Source organism: Micropterus dolomieu, linkage group LG22, assembly GCF_021292245.1.
Source record: "Micropterus dolomieu isolate WLL.071019.BEF.003 ecotype Adirondacks linkage group LG22, ASM2129224v1, whole genome shotgun sequence".
NCBI classification, from domain to species: Eukaryota; Metazoa; Chordata; class Actinopteri; order Centrarchiformes; family Centrarchidae; genus Micropterus; species Micropterus dolomieu.
This window is the reverse complement of record NC_060171.1, coordinates 20093343-20120261: the sequence shown is the minus strand read 5'-3', so window position 1 is coordinate 20120261 and position 26919 is coordinate 20093343. Positions and strand designations below refer to the sequence as shown.

The following is a 26919-nucleotide window of genomic DNA, read 5'->3' as shown; positions in this document are numbered from 1 at the left end:
CAATACTGCAATGTTACTTTTACATTGCACCTCGGCTTGAGACGACATGAAACAGAGTCAATTTCGGGTTTGAGACTTGAGTGATTTAAACTTGCCTAAAAGATGACAGAGGACTTACTGAAAATGAGCTGGAGGGAACGCCTTGTGTCGTGTGTGTCTCTGTGTGTTTGTGCATTGTGTGTGAAAATATCTATAACCAACCAACTTCTGATTTAAACACTTAGGTACAGAATTGTACTTGCATCCTTTCTAATATGAATTCTCAACTTTGAAAGCCTGGCTGAACCCATATACACAATATGTGAAAATATACATATTCATGACCATGGCATTCAAACCTGCTCTTTTACAATATACATAAAAGCTGTAGTTTCCCTGGTGATTCCCTTCCAGACAGGAGCTGGTGTAATTTTCTTGTCCATGTTCTCACCTTCTCCACTGTGAGTCTAAACATCTGCAGCATTCACATGGTCCCATATAGCCAGAGGTCCTATACACACCGGGTAGAGAAATAAATAAATAAATATATGTATATAAATATATGTACAGTACGGGGTTTTGCTGTTCCCATGGTAATATGACCCAGTCATCATGGGCTGCAGGAAGCGGGGAGAGACAGCGTGTGGAGTCTTTTTAATTTTTTCCTGTTGACACTCTGTCCAGCTGTCCCTTTTTGGCTGTGTGTGTGTGTGTGTGTGTGTGTGTTTGAGAGTGTAAAGAGGACAGAGAGATGTGGTCGGTGTCCGCAGTTCGTCCTCTCTCTTTTTCTCTGGACAGGACACGTCCTAATGTGTGTGTGTCAGTAAATGAGTACTCTGTATTTTGTCTCCTCCTTCAGACTGACGCCGTCTCATTGTCTCAGTCTCATGACTCGCCCTCCTGAACTCGTATCTCTTTCTGTGTGTTTGCCTGTCCACAGCAACAAGGGGCAGCCACTACGGTGTACTGTGCCGTAGCTCCGGAGCTGGAGGGATTAGGCGGCATGTACTTCAACAACTGCTTCCGCTGCCATCCGTCCATCCAGGCCCAGGACCAGAGCAGCGCCGCCAGCCTGTGGGAGCTGAGCGAGCGCCTGGTTGCAGAGATGTCTGCAGGAATACAGGCCCTCTGATGGACAGACGAGGAGGAGGAGGAGGAGGAGGAGGAGGAAGGTGACTAGCCAAACAGGAATCAAAATTGTAAGGGTCATGGTGATGTCCATTTAGGTATGAACTGAATAAAAGGTAACTGTACTCTGACTGTACAATACAAGAGAGCTGCCAAACCACGGAAGTCCATCTGGATATGTCACATCACTATGGGGGCTAAAACACACTACATATACAGTACAGGGTGGGTATTTCATTTACACTCTATAGAATAAATGAAAGCTTGAGTTGTGTTTAGCTCTGCTGTGGAAGTTTACAATGGGCGGTGGGGGGGGGGGGAGAAGATTTGGGACAAATTCAGGAATCATTTAAAGTTTGTTCTTTCTCTGTTTGTCTCTGTAGCTTTTTTATAACTCTCTCATATCTTGTCCTTTTCACGACTGTCTATTTAAAAGAGTAAAGAAGCATATGACCTGTCTTATTAACAACACAGGGTTACCTAATAAGCATACACTCTATGGCATATGTATCTTCTTCCGGCAATAGTGTCACTATATGGCAAATATTGCGTCTTCCTGATTAATGTCTGTATATTCAGCATCCTTTTGTCTAGTTCTATGTAGATGTTGATGTTTCCTATTGAGATACAGAGAGTGTTGGTTAATCTTTGTGCTAAATCTTTTTGGGCATAGAAGAAATAAGGAGTAATGGGCATGTGACACTCATGGATATATAAACACACTAGAGATATGGTTATTATGGCTATATACATTATTCTGCAATCATCTTATTTCTTATCAATGTCCCTATTTGTTTTCTGTACAGTATTTACAATATCCTGATTTCTGATCATGTGCTAAAGGGGTGTGGACATCATATTTTTTTTCTGTTCGCTATTTGACTCAACCTACGTATTAATAATCTAAACTCTGGTAAGTCTAAATTACAATTTGGAGGTATTTCTGGGATGATCCGTGTCCATTTGAATAGCAAATACAGATGGTGGAGAATCTTATTTCCAGTCCAGGATCTTTAATATCTGCGTTTCTTCCCAAGTTGTTGTAGCAGAAGAATGTGAGTGATTTCAGTCTCCTGTTATTATTTTATCATTGTTGTTTTAATATTTAATGCTGGCTTTGGGGTTGCTCTGGATTGGTTGCCCTGAAGCCGCTGTTGGGACGCTTTTGAGACATTGTGCTTTATGGCAGTCTGGGTGCCGTAGGTTGCTCTTGATACATCAGCATTCCAGTGTCATGATATCTGTAAAATAAACAAATGAGAGAGAACATTAAGTAAAAATCTATTTTACAGTAACATGTGTGAAACACAGAAAGTGGACGTCCATTCATTTGGAGGCCATTAGGGGGAGATATTTGTGTAGGGAACTGACAGGTGAACACTGAAGTCTGACTAAGTAGGACTGTTCCTGAGAAGAGAAATGTATTCAGTGTGTATTAAGAAGCAGAAGCATTTTTCTCTCTGCTTTGTTAATATGCTTTATGTCAGACAGATCAACCAGCTGATACTACAGATGACCTGCACTCTCACACATGGATCATCAGCTGTGTGATAGATCCACTGCTTCAATCAGAAAAGCAGCAGAATAGCTCTGTTGTTCTATTTGGCCCACAAAAAACCCATACACACAGTTACAGTTCCGAGTTACACCACAGTTCATTTGTTCATGTCTTTTCCTCCATATACTGTCCTCTCTTTTGCCTTTTTTTTCCTGTCTCTCCTGTGCAGACATACTCACAAAACACACACTCAAGTCAGAAACATGCCGTGTCTTTACACAACAGTTGCCTGCGCAGAAACTGATACCGGTGTCCTGTCCTGTTATAATCTGTACTGCAGCTAGACTACAGGTGCCTTATCACTGTCCTTTCACATATAGAACAGAGATACAGCGCAAACACACACATACACACACTCTGCGAGAGCAGTCTGTGTCTCATATGTATCCAGTGAGGAATCAAGTAAGAAACATTAAACATTTTATAAAAATTGCCCAGAATGTGTCTCTCCTCTAAATCAACACGTCTCTAAGTGCAGTGTGGTACTGTGACTCCTGCAGAAAGCATACAGAGTGATTAAATACAGAGTGATTTCACTATATAAAAAATAGGAGTACACGGCAATGTTAGCTGCACCTCCGCTACAATGTTAAAAATATTAATGATAAAGGATTCCCCCTGCTGCTGTCAGTGGTGCTGACCTGGCTTTGGCTCATTCATAGCACTGTACTTGTATCCCTGGTGAACAATCCATGTAAAAATTTGGCACACATGAGAATTTGCCTGCTTGTTAATCAATTATAGAGCATGTTTTCACCATGTGTGTTCAGTCTGCAGGCTGCTGAGCCCTGACATGAGCCTCTGTGAGAGACAACACTGTTGCCTTCCCTGGTGTCTGCCTGGCTGACGTATTTCTCAGTCAGTGAGCATCTCAGCTGTTTAGTTTCCCCTCTTTCTGTAGTTAGACCCGAGCTAGTTATGTAGAAAGTCTGCCCTGCTGTGTTTATTGTTTCCAATTGTGAACTTCCTGTATTAACTAAAAGACAATTCCCGCCTCATCTGGTCTCTCAAGTTGGAGCCGACACCTGCGTAGTGTGTCATACTCCACTGCTGTTGAAATCTCATCTTATTCAATAGAATTCTAGGTGAAAGAACTCCTTAAGATGGTTATTTTATTGCAGAGTCTCACAACCTGCTTCTGTGATGATCGTAAAGAGAGTAATTCCCCACTTCTGGAGTGTTTGCCTACCCTCTTCCACCATGCTGCTAAAGGAGGAAACCTCAATCTGGGAATTAAATAACCACAAGAATAATGTTTGTGGCTATATCAGGAAACTGATGCTAATAATTGAGGCTGTGTGCTGGAAACACGTCAGTTTGACTAATAAATCTTTCTTCATCGTATGGCTGTCCAAAGTTTTACGTTGCCATTCCTCACATGTCAGGATAACATTTCAACCAGTGCACTTACACCCGCGTAAATTTGTGAGAAGGGAGTTGTGATCATCATCATCATACTCAACTAAGCTTGCAGGGTTTGCTTATCAATGACAACTCTATGAAAGTGGAGCTATAGAAAGGAAACCTTCGATTGGGGGGGGGGGACTCGGGGCACAAAGGAGAATCTTCGGAAAAAAACAAACAACGAGGCGTCTGTGCGGCTATGCACTGCAGTGGCCGATCCATGGTTGTGTGCCTGAGTGAAGAGGGAGGGTCCTGCCTGGCTTTCATACAAAGTCCTATCGATCAGGCCCAATCGGAATCATCTGATAGCTAATCAATAAGCTACACTTCCTCTCAGCGAGCAGGGAGGAGAGAAAAGCACGGCTCTCACGAGAGTAGGACCTTGATCCTTTGACCCCCACAGTCTCACACACACACACACACACACACACACTTTCTCTTTCTGTCTCTCTTCATTTCTCTGTCTCTTTATCTCTCTCTTATAATAACAGTACAAGACAGAATAATAACCGAAAGCCTGTGTAAACCAAATCACCAATATACATTAGAATGTTATTTTAATCAGTTGGATTTACAGTGGATTTTTTCCTTCCCCTTCACTGAGTTTATTTCAATTTGGGCAGTAATTGTTTACGACTGACCATTTCATTTTCCATTATTGTTTTTATTTCTTCTTGTGATTAATTTCACCTCTCAAAGAATAATTATGAGAGGATTGATTTGATTATGCCTTTGTTCTGCTCCTATTGGCTCCACTGACTGAGGGAATGCCATGTTGCCATTTCGAGCGGATATATTTAATGATCACAATCAATGTTAAAGCTCTCTCTAGACTCAACTAACTCAATAAATATCTGCCAGGAGGAAATTTACCATCTAACTACAGCAGGCAATAAAGTCTTGCTCTCTGTTCTCCTCCCCTCCCCGTCACTCTCTTTCCATCTCTCTCTTTTGAGGATGATATTGTGATTAAAACTGTTGATCAATTTTCATAAAGTACCACTCTAGAGTCGATGAAAATATTATTTCCTTTCAATATCTGCATATGTGCCTTGCTTGCACGGGCAAAAGAAAGCTGATCATTCCCCTAGACTCCTTTGTACTTAATTAGTACATTTTAATAAAAATGAAAAGTCAGCTCGTCAAAATAAAATCTCTTTATTGTATGAGTCTTGTTTTGCAGATTTTTTAAGATGTAACTGTGCGTGTGTGTGTGTGTGTGTGTGTGTGTGTGTGTGAGAGAGAGAGAGAGAGAGAGAGAGAGGCTTTAGAGGTAAACCGTACAGTGGGGCTACCCCATCATGCCATGCCAGATGCATTTCTCTCTGAGATGCAAAGAACCAGTAGCACTAAAATAGACATACTAGATACTGTTTGGCACACTATTACAACAACACACTGCTCAGAAACACACTGCAAATAAGATGGGAATGTTTGTATGTTTTTTATGACAGGAAGTATAGCATTTTAAGTACTTTTCTCTTTACAAATGATGAAAGTTGTGTAATATGAAGACGTTGGAGTTGTTGGCGCATGCTACAAAGTAGAAGTTTCTCTCCTCTTGTGTGCTCTTTTATAAAGAATCTTAGAAGCAGCATTGATAACATTTGGATCCACATAGCTGTGATTCAGTGAGCCTGTTCACTATCACATTCACTTATTTCCCCCTGTAGATCCGCTTTTGCAATCTATAATTTTCTCTGTTTTTATTGAAGCCTCAACACGACACCTTTGAGGAAATCCTTCCAGCCCCAAATCCCCAGTGTGTCCTCACCGCTAGACAGCATGACCTTGTAAACCCTGAGTTATTTTACTCACCCATTGTGTGACGATAGAAAGAAAAGAGCGAGAGGGAGAGAGAGGAGGGTTGGGGGGTAGAGAAAAAGGAGCTCCTGCCTGTCACAGCTTTCAAACACAAAGAAAAATGAGCACTTGGGCTGAAGTACAATTATTAGCCCCTGTCTACAGATTCATCACACTATAGAGAGGGAGCGAGAGGGGGGAGAGATACAGAGAAGAGTGGAGCAAGAGGTGGAGTGGAGGAAGGTAGAAAAACGAGCTGTATAGGTATGGGCAGAGCGGTATGAAAGATGGAAAGACAATGAGGAGAAAAACAGAGGAAATAGAAAATAGGGCTGTTACACTGTGAGGGAAAACTGAGAGCGAGCCAGGCGGGGTGCAAGGTGAAGCATGCAAAGCTACCGCAGAGTCGGCAGAAAAGAGGGGGAGGGAGGATTTAGGGAAATAAAAGAGTGAGGAAAAGAGAAAGAGCAAGGCGGAGGTAAAGGAAGGTAAAATGAAATAAGAGGATTTGTCAGGCCGATGGTTGGTGGCAGTAATAAAACCTGCTAATCTGAGGGAGAACGCTTGGCTGCTCTCACACTGACTCTCTTGACGCCCCACTTTACCACCAGGCCAAGCCAAGGTCACACACACACACACACACACGTGATCATGCCAGTCCAAACACAGAGAGAGAGATTTTATGCATGTTTTCAGTCTGTCCCATCGCTCTTTTTGTGAATCAAGTATGTTTGTGTGTGCTCTCCACTTTCCTCAAAATGTTTTGCTGACATGGCTGACCTCTCTCCTCTCCCCGCATGCCTCCCCCCCCCCCCCCCCCCCCCCCCCCCCCCTCTTTCTCTCTCTCTCTCTCTCTCTCTTTTTCTCTCTCGCATTTTCTCTCTGCGTCACTTCTCTTCTTGTTAGCCATCATCTACACCCTGCACCCCCCACAGCCATGTTGATTTTGGAATCTCATTTTTCTCTGTTTCTTAACTGGCTCCGCCGTGTGAATCAATACCTATCAAAACCATTACATAAATACATCTGTCACAAGCAGATAGTAGAGTGGGGATGTAATGTGTCTGGTTAAGACCAACATAGGGTGAAAGGAGATATGTGTGTGTTCTCAGAGGACAACGAGTGTCATTTTGTGTGACCAGGTGTGTCGGGCGGAGAGAGGAAGGTTGTTATTGAGCTGTGATAAATGACACATAACCTGGTGCACTGCTTACTTAGCCAGGCCCCTGTTCTCTCTGTCTCTTTTTTATCAGTCGGTGTGCGTGCATGTATTTGTTGTGAGTGTGTAGTGATGGGTATGTCTGTATGATTTCTTGATCACCGCAAGTCTGAAGTAACTATTGGAAGTATTTTAGATGCACAATAGACACATCTGGCTGAAGCTGTATTGTGGGTGTGCTTACATGGCTCGAAGCTAGTTAAATGTCCTTAAAACTAGGGCTAGGGTATTGTTTGTAAGTTTCAAAACTTGTGGCAGTGTGTTACCTATAAGTTTCAGTGCAAACATGATGATACCTTACTTTGAGAAACATAAAGATGCTTTTCTACTAAAGCCATCTTTCAAATTTTACACAAGCCAAAACTTCTCAAATATTAAATGTCTCACAAAAGCAGCTGCATTAAATAGTATAAAACTGGCACACTGTTTATTTTAATCAGGAGCTATCTGATCATAAAATACATAAACAATGGTACAAATCTGACCAGACTATCTTTTGGCAGTTTTTAATACTCAGTGTCACAGAACCATTTGGGTCATTACCCCAAATGAATTGAGGTTCCTTATCCAACACTCTCATACATCCATGCAGCTCAAATACATGTAGTGCATCTACGCAGCTCAACTGTGTATTTTGAAAAATAAAGACCTCGACATTGACAGAGAGCGCAAAGAAACCAAGGAGGGAAAATGAGAATAATGTGGATGGAAGGAATGATTGGTAAAGGGAGAAAAATTGAAGGATACAGGTGAATGGGATTGAGAGAGTGTCTCATGTGCTCTGCTGTCTGGCCATCTGGAGCTATTAAGCTTGTATTACATAGAAGAGTATTTCTAATGTTTTTCTTTCCAGTTTCTTGTTCTATTCTTTTGATCCTTGTTGTCATTGGCATTTCCACACCTCATTTCTGTGATTGACGGTGTGATGCAGATTTACATGTCATGCTGAAATAGCACAATAACCTGCGCGCCAATAATCACCTCATTGAGAAACGCTCCGGCCTCTCTCCACTCACAATTACTATTGTGTATTTGATCATATAAACACTCTCCAACAATGCACTTAATGGGCTTATTGGCAGCGGACCAGGACTTGCCTGTAAATAAGCCTGATGGTGTTTTATTCTAATAAATTAGGCTCATATATGCAAACACAGTAAAATCATAACAATATCCAAATGTGTCTAGGCAGAGGTGGGGTGGTGACAGGTGGAGATTAATGCTGCTACCAATTGGCCAGCCTCATCACTCACTCAGCTATCTTCAACTTTTTTATTTGTTTAATTTCCAAATGCGATTGCTCCACCACTCCTGCTCAAGCTGATAAATGCAAAGGATCATGGGTAGAGGAGGCCAAGATTAATACACATCATTTTTCAACTGGACCAATCCAAGAAGAAAAGAGAAAGAAAGGAATGTGCTAAGAGCTCTGAGGAGGAATAAAAGCCATTTCTGCTGGGACATGATGTAACCGAGTACTATGAAGGTAAATAAATGTAAGATCGCATGGTGCATTTTCTCTCTGTCTCTCTCCCTAATTGGGGCTTTTTGGGTGCAAAGCCTTTTAAGCAAATAAAAAACAAAGCCTAAATACACAGTGCTAAAAAGGCTTGATAACCTCATAGCTTCATTTCTGTCATTTATTTACCTGCGTAATGTGAGTTCCCACTGTTTTACTGTCTGTTCTGTGAGATACAACTCCCCTATGGGTACTGAAGCTTACAGACACATTTATTAAAATCTTAGAAATATATTCATTTACATTAATTTTTCATTAAACCTTTATTTTACTGTGAAGGTCTTTACTCTCTTTCGGACAGTCACCATGTGTGCACAGGACGGGTGACACAAGCAATAGAGCTACATTTTAAAACAGATGACAAGCAGTAAAACATACAAAATTGCACCTGAATTAAAAGATAAGGCTCAACAAATTAATTCACAGTAAAACAGCAATAAATTTAATGTGCAATAAATAAATGTAAGCACAAAAATGTGAGGTAAAAGCCTAATTAAACTGACAATACCAACAAAAGTAAAAACAACAACAATGACCTGCGTAAGCAAAAGATACTGTATTTTTGTGCAGCATCGTTTAGAAAGACTGGTTTGTTACTCTGGAATAATAGAAATGTGTGTGTGTGTGTGTGTGTGTATATTATAAATGGAAGGGAGAAGAGTCACCTTTCAAAAACACACTCATACCTACGAGATTAATTGCAAGTACTGTGAATCACTGTGCAATTAATTAACTCATCCTTAGTAATGAGTGTGTGTGTGTGTGTGTGTGTGTGAGGACTGTGTGTACGATGTGTCACACAGGCAGCCCCTCCATCTCTCCACCTCTCGCCCTGTCCCCTCTCTAATTGCTTCCCTCTCTATTAAAATGCAGTCTGCTGTGACATCACTCAACCCTCTGTCAGAGCGGGCCAGGGCACCGGGCAAACCACGCACACATACACACACACAAACAGGTACACACACACAAACTCAAATTAATTTATAGTGCATCGTTTGTGTTGATTTTAGGGAAAAGTGAATTGAATTGAGTCAGAGTCTGTCTGTGTTTGTGTGTTGGTTTCTGGAAAAGGCAACACTGACTGGACTGTAGCAAAGTCTGGATAGACTGATGTGTTACTTTATGTGTCTTGTTGGCCTGGATCATAATTATTGTTTATTAACTTTCAGGGGAATTGTATTGTGACATATACATATCATGTTATCATCTTAGAAAATTCTGTTTCCAAATTAAATATTATTTGTAATTAGAAATTCGCACAGTTTTAGCGAATGTAATGCATAACAGTGGGACACAACACTGAACATCAATTTTGATATTTTATTTACAGTACATGTGATTTTAAACATTTAATTATCTTAAATATAATTGTTTTGCACACATTAGTATTGTTCCTTTTATTTAATCTCTCCTTTCAAGTGTTGTTTTAATGGCTTTTATAGGAAAACACCATCACAAAAACACATTACACAAAAAAACGATTATTAATGAAGGGAATGAAGTGAAAGGGAAAGGGGTGAATTCACCATTTCCATATCCTGATATACATCAATATCAGAAGAATGTTTATATTCATGTGAATATATTGATATTTGAAGTGTTATATAGCAGGTAGTGAAGCTGACAATATGTGAGTTCTCTTCAAGGCAAATTACTGTGTGTATGGAGTGAATATATACTGTACATTCACTAACAGATAATAGTGCACGTATTGGGTCAAAGTACAAAACTGCATCAATTGAAGTTATATTTATTTATCTTTTGATTCAGATTCACCCAAATACAAGATGAAAAACATGACAATAAACCAGCAAGTAATGTCTGACGCCCCCCTCCCGACTCTCTTTCTCTCATTCTCTCTCTCTCAGAGCTAATCTGATTGGTGCATAAATCATGCTGACATCAGCATGGGTGGAAGTTGGCCTACTCCTACACACACACACACACACACAAACGGTGAGGTGAGAGCAGTGGCGTGCTCCACAGTGATCATGAGGACAGTGGATAACAGATCTCTCTTTTATCATTCCCTGACTTTCCCTGACATTTAAAAAGCCATTAACACCACTGAGATTCACCCTCGTGTACATTTCATATGGAAGCACCTCCCCAACACACACACACATGCTGCTTTTACACAGACACACACATGCTTGCTTGCCACTCACTCACAGGGTTTCTACACACTTTGTGTGTGGGAATGATCTCAGTGATAACACAAAGCCCAAATGACACAGACACAGCAGCAAATTATACCTTAATAAGCTTTTCACACCTGCCCTCCTTTTCTGTAAGATTAAAGAAAAGAGATCCAGCCCACTGCTGGTGTATTTTAATAGTGGTAAGACACAGCTAGCGATACACTTATTGATCCCCTGTTGAAATCAATGAGGATTTAGGGCATTGATATCCTTGATCAGAATGCAGCCCCCCCCCCCCCCCCCCCCTCGACATGGTGACAAATGGAATAAGTGGCTGTTGTCTTGGAGTGACTGCCTTTGTGAATGGTAATTATCCACCAATTCAGCCATATATACATAGGTATACTATAAACACTAACAGCATAATAGTATTTGCTGCTGAGCACTGTATTAATTTATGGTCCATTATTGTAAAGCCCATCGTTACGATTCGAGGGAGCATTTATTGTAATCAGAGGACTGACACAGAATGGAAGCACAGCTAATGTATGTAATGTAATCACAAGCAGTCAGCCTGACAAAACTATATGGTAGCTAATGCGGCGAATGACATACGGCCTCACTCTTTGTTGTTAGCATTTATTAGCAGTGAACAGAGGGCCTGAGTGCGAAACCGCTATCGACTAATTATATTCCATTGTGTCTGCGTGGAAAACAAGAGGCAAACATGCTCCGTGGTCATACAACGGTCACCCCACCACTTAATCTGCAGGATATTAACATGAAGCTGAAACTAACGGATGGGCCTGCAGTATGAGTCATGACTGGCAGTGATATACAGCAGATACAGAGATTGAGCGCAGTCATTTAAATGAATGTTATTGTAATTCTGCAGATGGCAGAGGCACTTTTGGTGATTATGGATCGGACCTTTTAAAACTCCTTTGAAAACGGCTCTAAATCTTACGGCCCCTGGGGGTGTACAGAGACGTTTAGAAGACAGGAGACATGTTTGCATTCAGAAAATCATGAGAGGGGAAAAGAGAGGAGAGACAAAGTCACAGAGGGCTGTAAGGAAGGGTTGACTCTTGGTTTAAGGCAGTAGGGGTCACGGGTGTGAAATAACTGGCATATTCAAAGGGCGAAAAATTACATTAGGGAAGAGAAGGGTCTTTGAAATATTCAGACAGATCTAATGTCAAGAAGAGAGGACTGGACTTTTGAAGAGAGATAAAGGTTCAATGCACTGTGTGAGAAAACATACTCCTCCAGCAGTGTTTATATTTTTTATTCCTTGTATGTGGATCTGCTCCTGAAAAGTTATTGCAGAATGTTTTTTCAGTTTAGGGCTTTGAGCATATGTTCGAAACAACAGCTAGATTCTGGGTAAATACTTTACTGAGTGATAGAGGAGAAAAGCATCTGAACAAATAAAGCCCCCTCCCCTCTATCATCTCCTATGAAGATCTGCTCAGCTGAAGATACGACGCTGACAGAGTTGGATTCCCTCTTTTTAATGCTGCAGACCAAACAGCCTGCAACTCTAGATAGTAGGTGTACTTACTCATATCTGTTTTCATCATGTGTGAGAAAGTTTGGCATTAATTCGCATCTCCATTATTAGAGTTTCCACTCACGCTAATATGTGGCTGCATTTATCTTTTCTCATGAACATAATGAGCTCAAAGACTCAAGAAGCACCCCTCAGAGTGATGCGTTGTTTATCATTCCTTCTCCACTTTTGTCTATCATCCTCCTCTGTGCATCATTTTGTATTCAGTGCAGTATTATACGGTAGTGTCTGGTCTCTGTTGTGCTGTGTTGCAGAGGAGTGTAATGCACTGGGTCTCACCCTGTGTCCATCACTCTGCCTGGTGTAAGTCAGGCAGGCAGCCAGGCAACCTCCTACCAGAGAGAAATAGATGAACGGTGGGATTTGGAAGAGATGCACTGAAAGGGGGCAGAGATGGGGGTGGGGTAGGGGCGTCGATGCTGCGTCAAAAGTGGATTTGAAAATTGTTTAGAGAAAGAAAGAGAGACAGAAGGTGAAAGAGAGGAGGTGTAAAGAAAACGAAAGGGTGAGAGAAAGAGGGAAAGAGGAGTGTTACAGGGATATAATCATGAATGGCTATGAGAGAGGAGTGTGAGCAGGTTAGAGAGGGAGAGACCCAGTGAATTATGGGAGAGGTAGACTGAGTGAGATGGTGGAGAGAGAGAGAGAGAGAGTGAGAGCAGTGAGACAGACAGGATGAGTTATAGACCCAGAGAGGGAGAGAGAGCTTTCACACATGGAGACAGCCTGGTGATTTAGGGCTAAAGGACACTGAGACAAGCTCTGCTGCGAAAGGTGATAGACCTAAAGGGTAGCAACAGATCCACTGAAACACTACAGCATAGACTATGTCAGCGCTGCAGCATCTGTGCCTCCTCTCTTATCTTATCTACGCAAGCGTTCACGGACCACATGTTTTGAGGACTTAAGCATCACAAGAGCACTTCACTGTTCAAAAGAGACACTTCCAAATGAGAGCGGTAAGCTCATGTTTATCTTGTGCCATTCAAAATGCCAGCAAGTCCTTTAGACTAAACAACAAAATAGGTCATATGTCTTTGCTTTCCAAAATGACACAAATGAGGATTTTCTGATCTGACCTCATCATGACAGAACAACATTGTCAGTGACTTCTGAAATGCATATGACCATTACAAAAGTTATTCTTAAGGTTAAATTTTAGGGTTGAGGTTAGGGAATGAAGGTTATGATTAAAAGAGGAAGTGCTTGATTAGAGGGGCACTCTTTAAGGGGATTTTGTATTGCACTTTAAAGTAAGGGGACTTGCAAGAGACAGATTTAAAGAAAGATTGAAGCAGCAGAGGATGGAAATATGTTAGCATTCACCAAGCTTCAGAAACCCAGGATCCATCCTTGTGATGCAATTTAATAGTGGCCTTTATTAGACCCTTTCTGCCTCCAGGCCCCCAGTTTGTAATGTAGTCTTTTCCTGAGAGTTCAATCTGAGATATCCTGGTGACATGATCATCTTTTTGACCAGAAAGCTCCTCCAGAGCAAAGAAACCAATGTTGACTAGGAAGTGGGACATGAACAGCAGTCTTCAATATTACAGTCAGATGCTTTGTATGCCTGTCCACCAGAACCCTTCCTATGAGGTTTTGGGAGGAAAGTTTCAAGTGTTTCTGCTGAGAACAGTCCCAAAAATACAGCTTGGGAATTTGCCTGAGCACATTCTCAGTAACCTCATTGGCCTGGCACAACAGTAACACTGTTTATTTATAAACACCATTACACTGGAGAAAAGTCATCTTTATATCACTTTGCGTGTGGGTGTGCGTTGGTGCAGAAACGGCACTTTTATAGCTGCAGGTATTTGTATGGCTGCATGGTTGTGTCCATATTTGGGCGGTGTGAGGTGGTCACTAATCTATCTGACCTTCTGGCTCATTTGCATGCACTGCCCCCCCACTCTGACTGAGAGATGCCATGACCTTTATTAGCTAATTAAGAAACATAACAGAAATAAACCTGACAGAATGGGAATGGACATGCACACACACAGACACATGCACACACTCTCAGCGTGGTTGGCGACAGAATGAGGATGGGGAGAAAAAGGAGCAGACGGGAGGCAGACTGCAAAAAAAGACATGAGTGGAGAGAAATTTGGCTTTCTGTATCACATGGAAACAACCACAGCTACATCTCCACATACAGCCGAGAGCAGATTCCCTGTAATAATCTCTGTAACAGCAAGTCCCTTTGGAGGAAGTGGGATCACACACACACATACACTCTTCAGTCATTACATACCAGCAGACATTCAAGCATTATAGTATTATAGAAGTAGTTTCTCTTAATCACATACTGAGCTCCTTTAAATCTCTATGCGCTGGAATAAGAGAAGTAAATCTCTCTGTCTCTGCTGTCTGCTGCCACTTAAGTGTAGAGTCGGCCTCTTGTTCTCTCCTCCCTGTCCCACCATGCACTCATAATAAGCTGCTAGACCCCCCAGGCTATAGAAGGAGGTGGGTGTGGTATGAGGGAACACACACACACACACACACACACACACACACACACACACACACACACACACACACACACACACACACACACACACAGACAGCAGCAAGACACTGTATGAATACAAACACAAACACACACACAACTAAATACAGTATGCGCACAGAACAGAATCTACACATGACTGCACACTTTTGCATTGACGCAAAATATTTTTGGGCATTTTTGGGACACACACAATTGCATTTACACACCGAGACGCACAAATTGGGGGTGTTATCTCCCACACCTTCCCAGTGTTCATTGTGTGTTAATCTGAGCAGTAATCTGCAGAGTGGGCAGATTATCATCTGACAAGCCCCATTTTGAGGTTTGTGGGATTACACAATCAATTCCCCTCCTACAGTACATCACAGGGCTGAAGATACAATGTCAACACACACACACGCACTTAATGCTGACGCTACTAAAACAGTTAGGGGCTGACATACTTTACTTTATGTATAGTTTCACATGCTTCTGTCATTTCTATTATGTGACACTAGCTTTTGTAAAAACACTTCATAAGACAAAACCTGTGTTATGATACTTTTTACAGATCAAATACATTTTTAATTTCAAAACACCCACAGTCTGTTTCCATGACATGTTCAGAGAAAATGAGCATAACAAATGGGAGGAAGGTGAGAAACTGTGAGAGGTTGAATGAGAGAAACTGAGAAACATGAATCGATGGCTGGAAAAAAGAGACAGATTGAAGGCTGCGACCTCTCAGTGCTATGTGTCAGTCTGTCTCTGTCACCATGACAGGTCTTCAACAGTGAGGAACCCTGAACAGCTCAGTCCACACTGCGGCACACAGGGGCTTCACACGCTGACAGACAGAGCCAAGGGCTGTCCTGTCCACAGTATATCACAGTCTGCAGAGGAGCCCTACAGTCTGAATGCCTGTCCAACTCACCCAGCCCACCCTCCTGTTTTCCTCACCTACATGTACACAGAAAACCTTTTGAAACAGAATTAGTGTTGATATAATGGCGTGCGCCATTTCTGAAAAAATCTGTAAGTGAAAGTTGAGATGCTTGTACTCGTTTTGAGAAAGAAGAAGTTGAGCTGCTTAAATTAGATTTTATATTTTTCCCAGACTGCCGAATGGGACACCAGAGAATTCAGTATGTCTGTAACCGACTGATAACTCATTGCTGAGGTGTGCAGTGTTACAGTTTGATGTTCAATATCACAGTGAGAGGAGGGGCTCATACACCTTTACTCCAGCTTTTCCTCTGGAAATGTGTAAGAGGCCCAGTTATACATTTAACTACTTATTTTTGAAGACTACCGATGATGTTGTCACTGAGTTACTATTTAATTAGGTACATCTGTTCAATCTAACATAATACATAAATAAACAGCTCTGCAGCAAATTATTTGTTATGTGTTTAATCAACCCTATGATGATGTCTGAGTTCTTCATCGTTGTATTAATTTGAATTAATACGTGTTTCCAGTTGTGGTCATCCAGTGCAGCACCACCACTAACTGTGGCCTCGAAAATGGTGCATTTTAAGCTTCACAAATATAGGACTGCATTATGGTCAAAGTGTGCATTGTCTTTCTGTTGCCTTTCAGTGCTTTTCACACTATCTTCTAGAGTCTGATTCTGGCGCTATGGCAGGCAGGTGTGGGGTTGTGAGGTTTTTACCTACATCAAAGATGTTGAAGACAAGCATTGCTGACCTGGTTTTCATTATTCATTTTCTCTTATGTAGAGACAACAGAGAGGGCGACAAAGGCAAAGAGGAGGAAGAGAGAGGAATGACGGGGGGTTATGAAATGTGGGCGTTTGTTAACAAAATGTTTAGTCAGTTTTATTTAGACTTTTTTTTTTTATTTTTATTTTTTTTTTTTTTACAGAAATTAACTGATCTTGCATTCTGATTGGACCATTGTAGGGATCACCAGGCTAAAGGCTAAAAATATGAAGTTAAGCTAAAGCTGAATGGACCTTTTACACAGCGACATGACTTGTCACAGGTGTTGCCTATAACGTCACTAAATGCGGTGCTTGAGTTGCAATAATTGCTTAAACTGAAGCTTGTTAGAGTTATTAGTTTCCTGCTATGACAAGTCAAAACATCTGCTGTGAAAAAAAAATAGTCTGTTAATCTGCTTTACTTAAGAATGATTAAGAAACAAGAGCGCTCAGATGCTAGCAAGGCTATTAAGATTCAGGTTAGCAAGATTTATTGGGAAAGTGAAACTGTTCCTGGCTTCCAAAGGGACCTTGACAGAAAAAGTTTAGGAACACTTGTTTTAAATAAAGATGTACTAAACTTTATTCATCCAATTGGCACATTGCAGTGGCACCTTATCAGAAAATGTATGGTGTAAACGAATCTATTTGTCTATGCATTGCGTCTGTTTATGATACTGTATGTCTGTATCTTTGTGCCGCATGTTCTCCTGTGTCTCGCCTTCTGTGTCCCCATTTGTCTGTCTGTGTGGGCTTCCTCTGCCTTTCTGTTTGTTTGTATTTGCCACCTCTGTAGTGTGATGGCTGAGGCTGGGATTTTTATCCTCCCAACATTCCAGTAAATAGTCAGACAAAACGCAGCACACTCCGAGGAGCCTCAGGCCAGGGCAATCAATCAGGGAGAAAACAACACAGAGATCGGGCTGTTTCTGCTCCATAAAACAGCCTTCAGAACAGCAGCAGCCATTCAGTATCTGGGATGTAGAATAAATACTCTCTCGCTTTCTCTTTCTGTATTTTGCCGGCATCCTCCCTCTCAATCATTATATCAAAAATCTGTCACAATCCTGCAGTGAGAGCTGTAAACAATATTTGTGACGGTGTGTCTTCTTTACTATATATTTTACCCAGCGACCAGTTAAGTGTTCCCCAAGAAAACCTGGTGGTGGGTGAGAGGCAATGAATCTGTAACAACTCCAAACCAAAACCGCAGCTGGAATCCTGAACGTCTGTAATGCAACGAAAGTCAGCAGTGAGTGTTTTCTTTACTTACAGGCTATAGGATCAGGGATAATGTTGTATAAATATTTGATGGTTTCCTAGCAGGGTCTTATATGGCTGAGAGAGTGCAGCATTAAGCCTGATGATCAAGGAGAACTTCCAGGCATGCTTTCACACACGCAATCACAAAGACACATGCACACGCAAACACACGGAATCAGCAGTGCATGCATGCAATCAGGTATGGCCAACATGCACATTAACGACAATGTATATCCACAAATATCCATGTACACATACACACACACACACACACAAGCAGACTACTCTGTCTGTCTGTCTGTCTCTCATTGCACTGCATTGGGTTTCACTTTGTGTGTGTGCTTGGTTTACAGATGTTGATCATGTCTCGCTGAGCTTGCAGTGAAAAGACAGATTCCTTACATCTTTGAGACCACTGCTACTCTCACACAGCAACTTGTTATGCTTTCAGAGAAACTGTAGAAAAGCTTTGAATAGCTGCAGAAGATGCTTACATTCAAAGTCCACAGTAAAGTTTTGTTAATGTACTAGTTCCTGGGAGCGATGAAAAACATTTTTGCTTTAAGCTCTGGTTGAAACTGGTTATTAGACAAATTGTTAACAAATGTCTGAAATATCACAATGTATTTCCTCTAATAGAGAGAGAGATTAGCGCTGCCAGAGAGACCGTGTTAAATGCATGTCCCCTCTACACCTCTAAAAGAAAGTGACCAAATTTTTCTCCATCTAGCAAGTGTGAAATGTCAGCTGGTGTATAATCTTACAGCGATCAGCCCTGCTGAGAGCAGAGAGACAAAGAGTGTTTTTCTCCTTCAGAGACGTATGCAGATGGCAACTGATGTATGATATTAACCTTTGCTATCCTAACTCCTGTCTACACACACACACACACGCGGCATACTAATCATATTGATCCAGCTTTAGAAAGACAGCCCTGTGGTTTTTCTCCCTCTCAGTCAAAATCTGTGTGTGAGTAGTTAGGAAATGATGCAAAATCATCTCATATTTTATTTTGGAAGTCAAGATGTTATAAACATGTAATAACTTTTCCTGAGTGTCCCAAAGTAAGTAAACCTGCCATATGTGCAGCATATTTTACACAAATTGATTTGATAAATGTGTCAGTCCTCGAGTATTTTCTTTTGGATTGCATGTCAGTGGCAACATTTTTTAGACAAATGGGCTCCTCGGTTTTTAAGTGTCGCTCCTCTCTTTGTCTACTGAATTGTTAGTTTTAGCGAGGGGGGAAAAAAGAGCAGAGGGAGGGTGAGAGAAGAGGCAAAGTATAAAAACAAATTGGCGCAGAGGGATGAGTGAGATATCAAAAGACTGGATGGTGAGGGTTGAATGAAATTGAGTATCCGATGTTCTGTGTTCTCTGAGGTCAGGGTCTATATCACTCTTTGCTTCTGAAACAACAACCACCACAACGAGCACCAGGGAGCCGACCAATCTGAGCTACTGCATTGTTCACTATCTGCTGAAGAAAACAGCTCGGGTCTCTCTCTTCCTCTCTCTCTCTTTCTTACACACTCACACAATCACTGCTCACTTCATATCTGGTGAGAGAGAATAGAGCGTGTTCCTTATTGTCCCCTTAGTGGTGATGTGGGTGTGTGTGTTAGGGCTTGATTGTTACTGGTTTACATAAGGGTATTAAACTCTCACATAGCCCTATCTATCTGAGCCAGGCAGATATATTTGTGTTGTGGTTCCTTTATGCATTTGTTATTTCCAAAGAGGATTGGGATGCACCAGTGGAAGAGAGGATAGATAGCCTGCTGATATTACCCTCTTCCTTTCTCCCTCGCTTCCTTCCTTTTCCTCTAAAAACCAAACTCTTGTGCGTTTGTGAATGTGTACTTGTGTGTGTGTGTGTATTGCCTCCAGAAACAATAGCGGGTAATTAATTAAAGAGAAGTGCACTTTGTCGCCATTGTCCTGTTCAACAACTCTAACAGTGTTCAGCAAAACAGCATTCAGTGATATTATTCGTAATAATAGCTGTTGTTTCAATCTGAAATGGTCTGAAATTAGGGATGTATTAGCTAAACATTGTGTAGATGCATTTAGCTAAACCAACATAATGAGCAGGGAAAGGTTTACTGTCTATTTACAAGTCAAACAAGAACATATTGTACAGTACATGAATAGAAGTAGTGAAATACATTTAACACTGTAGTGCAAATCCAATATTTTTTTTACTTGAATATTATCATTTATTTTTCTTTCTTTTCTTTTCTCTACTCACTCACTGCTTTTAAGAGAAAAATATTGTGCTTTTTACACAACACGGCATAGTTGCGAGTTCCTTTAAAGGGTAACTTATATATTTTTCAACCTGACTATTTTTTCACTGACAGGCGGAGATTGTTATTATATTATTATTATTATTATTATTATTATTAAGTGTTTGACAATATTGTGGAAAGGACATACCTATTTAGATAGACCTCTAGCACCCTGATACGGTCCTTTCTTCCATTCTGCCAACAAATCCTCCAAATTAAACTACAAAATACATTGTTGACCCATGCCCGTCTGATCTGATGCTACTATCAGGATGATATTGCTGTTTCTCATCTTACACAGCTATGGTTAAAGTTTGTTTAGGCACAAAAATGTCTTGGCTTTAGGTTTAGTGAAAAGTTATGGTTTGGGTTAAAATTACTTTTTGGTTTAGGTTAGGGGACCATCATGGTTACATTAATAAACACTTGCTCATGGTTAGAAGAAACCAACATCGACTGTTGGTAGGAAACTAGGATTAGCGATCTCCCGTGTTAAATTTTTAAGATAATTGAGGGTTGTATTAGCGACGTCTTCCCTCTGTGGATTTTGTAGCTCTACCATGTCATCACACTTCATCCCCCTTTGTTCTTTACAGACAAGAGTCATAATTATTGCAGCCACTAAAAGGATTTGTCACTTAAATGTAAACATATGTTTTTGGGCATTTGCTGAAATAACTAATGCTCTCCTTTTTCTTCGGAAATCAGTCTTCATGCTCCATTAGAAGTGCTTATTTACTTTTGATTCTTAAGTACAAATATCTGTATTGGCTTTACTTGTAATTGAACATTTCTACATTGTGCCATTGCTACTTTTAAGGAAAGGATGTTGATACTACTTTTACCACTGATGTGTACAAATACATCAGAAATTACAAGAAATCAATTCTGAATTGCATATTTAGTGTGCACATCCCTGAGAAGGCAGCTGTTATTTTGAGAATTCCCCAATCTGCATGTGTCTGTGCGCTTCTGAGGATCAGGCAGGAGAGGTTAAATCAAAGTGGAGTCAATAACTTCATCCCTCCCTCCTTGTCTGCTCTGCTGTGCTGCTGGGAACGCCTGCTGCTCGCTCTCTGGCTCGTGAAAGAGGAGGACAGGATGGGGTTCAACACTTTCACAAACACTAAAGGAGGGGAGAGTCGTGCTGCTAATACAGAGGATGATCTAAGTCTCTGGCACACAGATATATAGACACATATTTATCCACACACACATACACACCGAGAGAGACGCTTCCTCGCTGTGTCTGAGAATAATAATGAGCCAAATTCTCTTTTCTTCCAACCTGAGAGCCTGAGACCAGTCATGGCCACAGCCCCGGCGAAATCAATATCATCATCCATAATCTTTATTGTGGGATGAAACACAGCATAAATCAGCACAAAGCCATTCACACATCCCTCTCTTTAGCAGCCTCCAATTGCATGCAGCACTCTCCTGGGCCGACAACACTTTCTTTTCAGTACAGAAAGGTTGTCTCCCAATGTCTCCAGTCTCTGCAGCACCTGCTCATGCATCATATCAAATATTTGTGTCGCGGTTTTGATCATGCTCAGTCTGCAACACATGTAAAAGGTGAGCTGAGAGAGCGCTGCAGGTGTCGATTTTTGAGGAAGGAATTGTCCTACACCTGCAAGGGATTGGTGGAGTGAGATAATATTTAAGTTGTTAAATTTACCTTTGAAAAGTGTGAGTTTAAGCAAGAATCTGTGTGTGTGTGTGTGTGTGTGTGTCTCCCAGCTCTGCTCTCTTTGAGTGTGAGTGTGAGTAATGAGGTTTGGAGAAGAAAGCTTAGCCAAATCCTCTCATCAGTCTTCACTCCTTCAATACCCAATCAGCAGGCTAATTCAATACCCAATCACAGGGCTAATAGCATCCAGCTGAGAGGAGAACCAATGAGAACTTGGCTAATGGACCTTTGGGGAATAACTGGCTGGACAAAAAGTTAGCGCAAAAAGAAGGAGGAATTTCTTTTTCTCTAAAGAAAACGTACTGTCTAACGATCTCAGTTTGGTGTCCAATAGCCTGCCACTGTAGCTGTGAAGCAGAAGAAAAATCTTTCACTAAACTGAATCAGACATTTGTGTCTACTTGAGCATGTCAAAGGGACGAGTTTGATGTTCAACATTCAAATCAGCAACTAAAATTAAAAAATTCCCCCAGCATCTGAGTTTAGTACTTGTTCTATTATAAAATTACAGCCTTGTTTCAGCGTTACACAGCACACAGCTCTATGACATTTAACATGCAAACAGATTCACATCTCCCTCACTTATTTTTTCCCTCCGGAGCCATGAATGGTGGGTGCATAAGTGCGTAGTGCTGCAGGAGAGTCCCAGCTATTGTAGTGTCACAAATCCCACCTTCCTGACATGCACTGAATAAACTGTCACAGGCGTTATATAGTGTGTCTATAAAGCCCACCATCAAACAGTTACTACCTCCATCGCTTCAGTCCACTGCACCAACAACACAAACAAATCACACAGCGGTGCGTCCCAGTGTTTTCAGGTGAGTATATGTTTGTGGGTGTGTGATATACTGTAAAGTGGGGTGCATACATGACTGTGTTTTCTGATATGATCACACACCATATTACCTTCTATATCTTGCTCGGTTGCAATCTATACTGACCTCCCTTTCTCAACCTCCCTCACTAAAAGCCTCTGTGTGTTTCATGACGCATATACAGTTTCCTGCTCTTCTGTTTTCTGTCACTGCACATTTTTGTGCTTGGTCATTAAAAAGGGTACATCAGCATCCTACCACATTTCTGTGGAGTGATTCCAAGGCTGATTTAATGCAAGCACTAGTGTCTATCATAAAAACAGAATGTGTTTAAATGGGAAATCTACTTAAAAACACTCAAGGAGCAGAGAAAATGTTCACATTTCAGGGCCTTTTTTGTTGTTGGTGGTGTATTTTTCTTTACCTAGCAAAAACTTAAAAACATGAATATAAGTCTGTGGAGTTATAATAATAAATAATATAAAATATGTATCCTGTCATGTCAGGTTTACGTCCTCACTATTTTTCCTCAGTTATCCTCAAAAGACCAGAGAGGAATGCAATGATGAGATTTGACTTTTGCGACAAATATGCAACATGTTGTGGCAGGATTATTAGAGCAGGATTCGATGATATGTAGGAAATCACTCACTAAAGCAGTGGACAAAGCAAGTGCATACCCTTTAAAAATCAAAAACTACCCATAACAGCCTTAAAGACTTTGAACATCACAAACTAATGATGTACTGTACAACAGCGTGAGAGTACATGAGGAGGAAATTTCCCTTTAATCTTCTTCATGGCTACATCATCTTTTATTGGTGGACAAAGTGAATCTCAGCCTGCAGCCTCGGCCCCGTAGAAATGACAATTGATTTGCAGGTTATTTCCTGCTTCCTGTGAGCTAATTGAAATAAAGTGGGACGGTAGACTCAGGCTCTGCAGCATCTATCAATACTGCAGTTCTAAAGTAGAGAGAGCCTCATGCCTACGGCTGTACTTTAACCAGTCCCATGGAATATTTGTTTCATTGTTTGGCTCATCACCATGCCTATATTATATGTGTGTTGGTGCTACCTGGTATGTAAGCCCCCTTTTATTCAATGTAAGCAAGCAAAATAAGACGCAATGTATTGCTTACAATTATACATATATGCTCTGTATATGTGCATTTGTGCCTATATGTATGCTGGATGCGTCATGTCATGGCTATGCAAGTAGAGTTTAGCAATAAACCAAAATATTTCTGTCCTTTAAAGTATAAAATCAGAAAACCTTTTTGGATTAAATTAGACTTAAATTAAGGATTACAAATGGGAGCAGAGGAGAATCATGGGCATTAAAGTGCATATCTTTAGAAAAGAAGGAAATAAAAATCCAGATACCTTTGCATCCATGAATATCTTGTCTTAAATGCAATGCATCTCAAACACCCCCGTTACCCTTCAAAACACACAAATACACACACACACACACACACACACACTGATTAGTGCATAACGCCTTTTCACATCAATTTAATTATGGTAAACATACTATAGATAAATATACAGTATCCAGCAGTGCACATCTGTCCAGGCGTATGTACAGCAGGAGAGAGAGAAGGAAACAACTCGTTGGAAGGCAACAGAGGAATAAGTGTTGATGTGTGTGCATGTGTGTATGTGCAAGATCAGGAGCTGCGTTTTATTTACTTATAATGTCCCAGCTGTTGTGAACAGCTGGATTTTACACAGATTGAACTGGTGAGTGTATGGAATCCCATGTACAGTACAGCGTCCCCACTTTTCACTGGAGGAATTTATCCTGAACAAAATCTTTACTTGAACTCCCCCAAGACCTGACATTTCACATGATCCAGGATACAGAAAGCCTTTTTTTTTTTTAAAAACCTTGCATTCATTTGTGTCCAAAGAGACTTACAGTCATTTAAAGCTTAAGATCTTATTTTAATTTTGCATCAGGCATAAACTGAAAAAACACTGAAACTTTTTTTGTTTTAATATGCCATACTCTAGGACAAAACATTGGTTTCTAAATCAACTTTAAAATTACATTTTGAGAAAAATATGATTGAGAATTTTATTTACCTTAAAATGCCTTTAAACAACAGTTCTTCTTTCCACAGCTTGTCTCTCAAGCCACAGTAATGATTTCAGCCAGCTTCTTCCAATGGTCTAATCAAACACTCTTTAGATACACTGAATCATCATTAAATCTATCTGCATATTACCTGTGCTGCTACAATTAGCTATGAATCTCATTTGAATCTCATTTAAATTCCTCCTATGAATCTCAATTAAACATAGATATTTAAACAAACAAGCATAGCACTGGAAATGTGGTTTTGTACACACACACACACACACACACACACTGCACCTGCTGTTATCATTGCTGTTGTTTTAAATGTGTTCAGTTTAATTAATTTGTTTTGATACTCAAGACAAATCCTTTACAAATCCTCATGTGGTAATTAACAATTATTGTACATTTAATAAGCACACTGAGATAATGAAACAATTAGAGAGAAACAAGCTGTTTAAAGATTGAAGCAGTGCTTTGAACTAGTGTATATGCTTTAATTGTCTTCAGTGGATTCCAACTTCAATGAGCTAGTAGATCATAATAAATGTCCTCACAGCTTACAAATCAAACACCCTTCAAAGCAGCATTACAAACCAATAAATTATTACGTGTAGAAAATATAAGCTTTCAACAGCGCAGTTATGCCGAAACACACACACACACACACACACGCACATTGCCTCTCTCTCTGGTGTTATCACAGGGGCCAATTAGCGGGCCCTGACTTTCTGCTCAGGCATGTGTCAGGGGACCTATAGGGAGGCCGCGAGGCTGCAAGAGGCCTCAGGGTAGCAGGAGAATTATCACTCTTTTCATCTTTCTGTCTCTCGCGCATCCTTGCATACACATATCCACTATCTGCTCGGAGCGAGCGCACCCTTTCTTTCCCTCCTTCCCTTGGTCGTTTTCTGGCTACCTCCAGAACAGTGAACAAAGGATGATCCTGAACATTATAGTATGCAAATACTTCAAGCTAATTTACTCAGGTAAGGTGGCCAAATTGGACATGGTTCAATAAACATATGCATAACCTCCACATGCAGATGACTCAGTCAATGGCGTTCACCTGCAACCTTTGATCCCTCTGAGCTCTAAAGGCAGGACAGCTTTGTGTGCGTGCACTTTTAGGTAGCAGAAAGGCAAAGTCATCACATTGCATGCTGATCAAAATCTGCATCTACATTGCACTCTGTAACGTGACTATTAGTGATCGAGTGTTCACGGAGACCTAGCAGATTGCTGGAGCATGTGTTGGGCTCAGCTGAGTGTGTGTGTATGTGTGTAGTTGGTTACCGTGTGTTTGTTCTTGCTGAGACTTTTATCCCAATCACACTCCTTCCCACCCCCTCATCCTTCTCTCTTCCCTCTCATCTCTCTGTGGCCCCCTGCTGAGTGCCTGGTAGGTGGCGCGCGCGCACACACACACACACACACACACACACACACACACACACACACAACACACACACATAAACACACACTCAAAGACAAAAACACACAGTAAGCCCTCCACAGGCTGCAGATAGCTGTAGATCCCCCCCTCTCTCCTCCACACCACAGGGAGGAGGGAAGAAGGGAATGACAGGAGAGGAGGACGAGAAAGAGGAGGAATAAGTGGACAGCTGTCCTCTGTCAAGCCTGCATCTACCTGTCTGTCTGCTACACTGTGGGCTGATATGTCTTTCTTTCTGGCATGTAGCTTTAGACTTTGAGTTAGTAGAACAGGCTGAAATATTGTTGAGCGATGCTGCATCTTTCCTTCAGAGAGGAATAATTAAGGCAGAGGCAGAGAAAATAAAATAAAGCAGTTTTGGTTAGGGTTTCTGTAATAATAGTTATAATAAAAGAAACAATTCTAGTGTATCTATCCCTTTGTGGCTGTTTCTCCATAAGTTGTTGTTGCTGCTGCTGCTGTGTGTGTGTGTGTGTGTGTGTATGTTGTTGTTGCTGCTGCTGCTGTGTGTGTGTGTGTGTGTGTGTATTTGTGTGTGTGACGTCGACAGGGATAGAGACAGCGGAGTGGAGGCAGTAGATAAGATAAGTGCTCTTTATTTCTGACAGAGTCATTTAGCTGTGGATGAAGAGAAGAGAGGAGGAGAGGACAGGGAGGAGAGAGTTATAGTTATGGAGCTGTCGGAGGTTTGGGAGTGTTGAATGAAATGAGGTCCGAAGGAGCAGAGGGAAACAAAGGTGGAGTGGGAGAGAGAGAGAGGCGTCTACGT

At 41.1% G+C, this 26919-nt stretch overlaps 3 protein-coding genes across 3 annotated transcripts in view; 2 read left to right on the top strand and 1 right to left on the bottom strand.

Annotated features, from left to right (window-relative positions):
- Positions 1 to 2374, top strand: part of wwox (WW domain containing oxidoreductase) — a 138522-nt gene extending 136148 nt beyond the window's left edge. Inside the window, exon 9 of the mRNA XM_046036837.1 lies at positions 920 to 2374. Within this exon, the coding sequence (XP_045892793.1) occupies positions 920 to 1111 (192 nt within the window). The 3' untranslated portion in view covers positions 1112 to 2374. The remainder of the gene's footprint in view (positions 1 to 919) is intronic.
- Positions 1 to 26919, top strand: part of LOC123961427 (zona pellucida sperm-binding protein 3-like) — a gene marked incomplete in the record, with an annotated part of 791580 nt that overhangs the window by 577991 nt on the left and 186670 nt on the right.
- LOC123961446 (transcription factor Maf-like) overlaps positions 2057 to 26919 on the bottom strand; it is a 43282-nt gene continuing 18419 nt past the window's right edge. The window contains exon 3 of the mRNA XM_046036853.1: positions 2057 to 2348. The gene's annotated coding sequence lies outside the window, so the exon portion shown is untranslated. The remainder of the gene's footprint in view (positions 2349 to 26919) is intronic.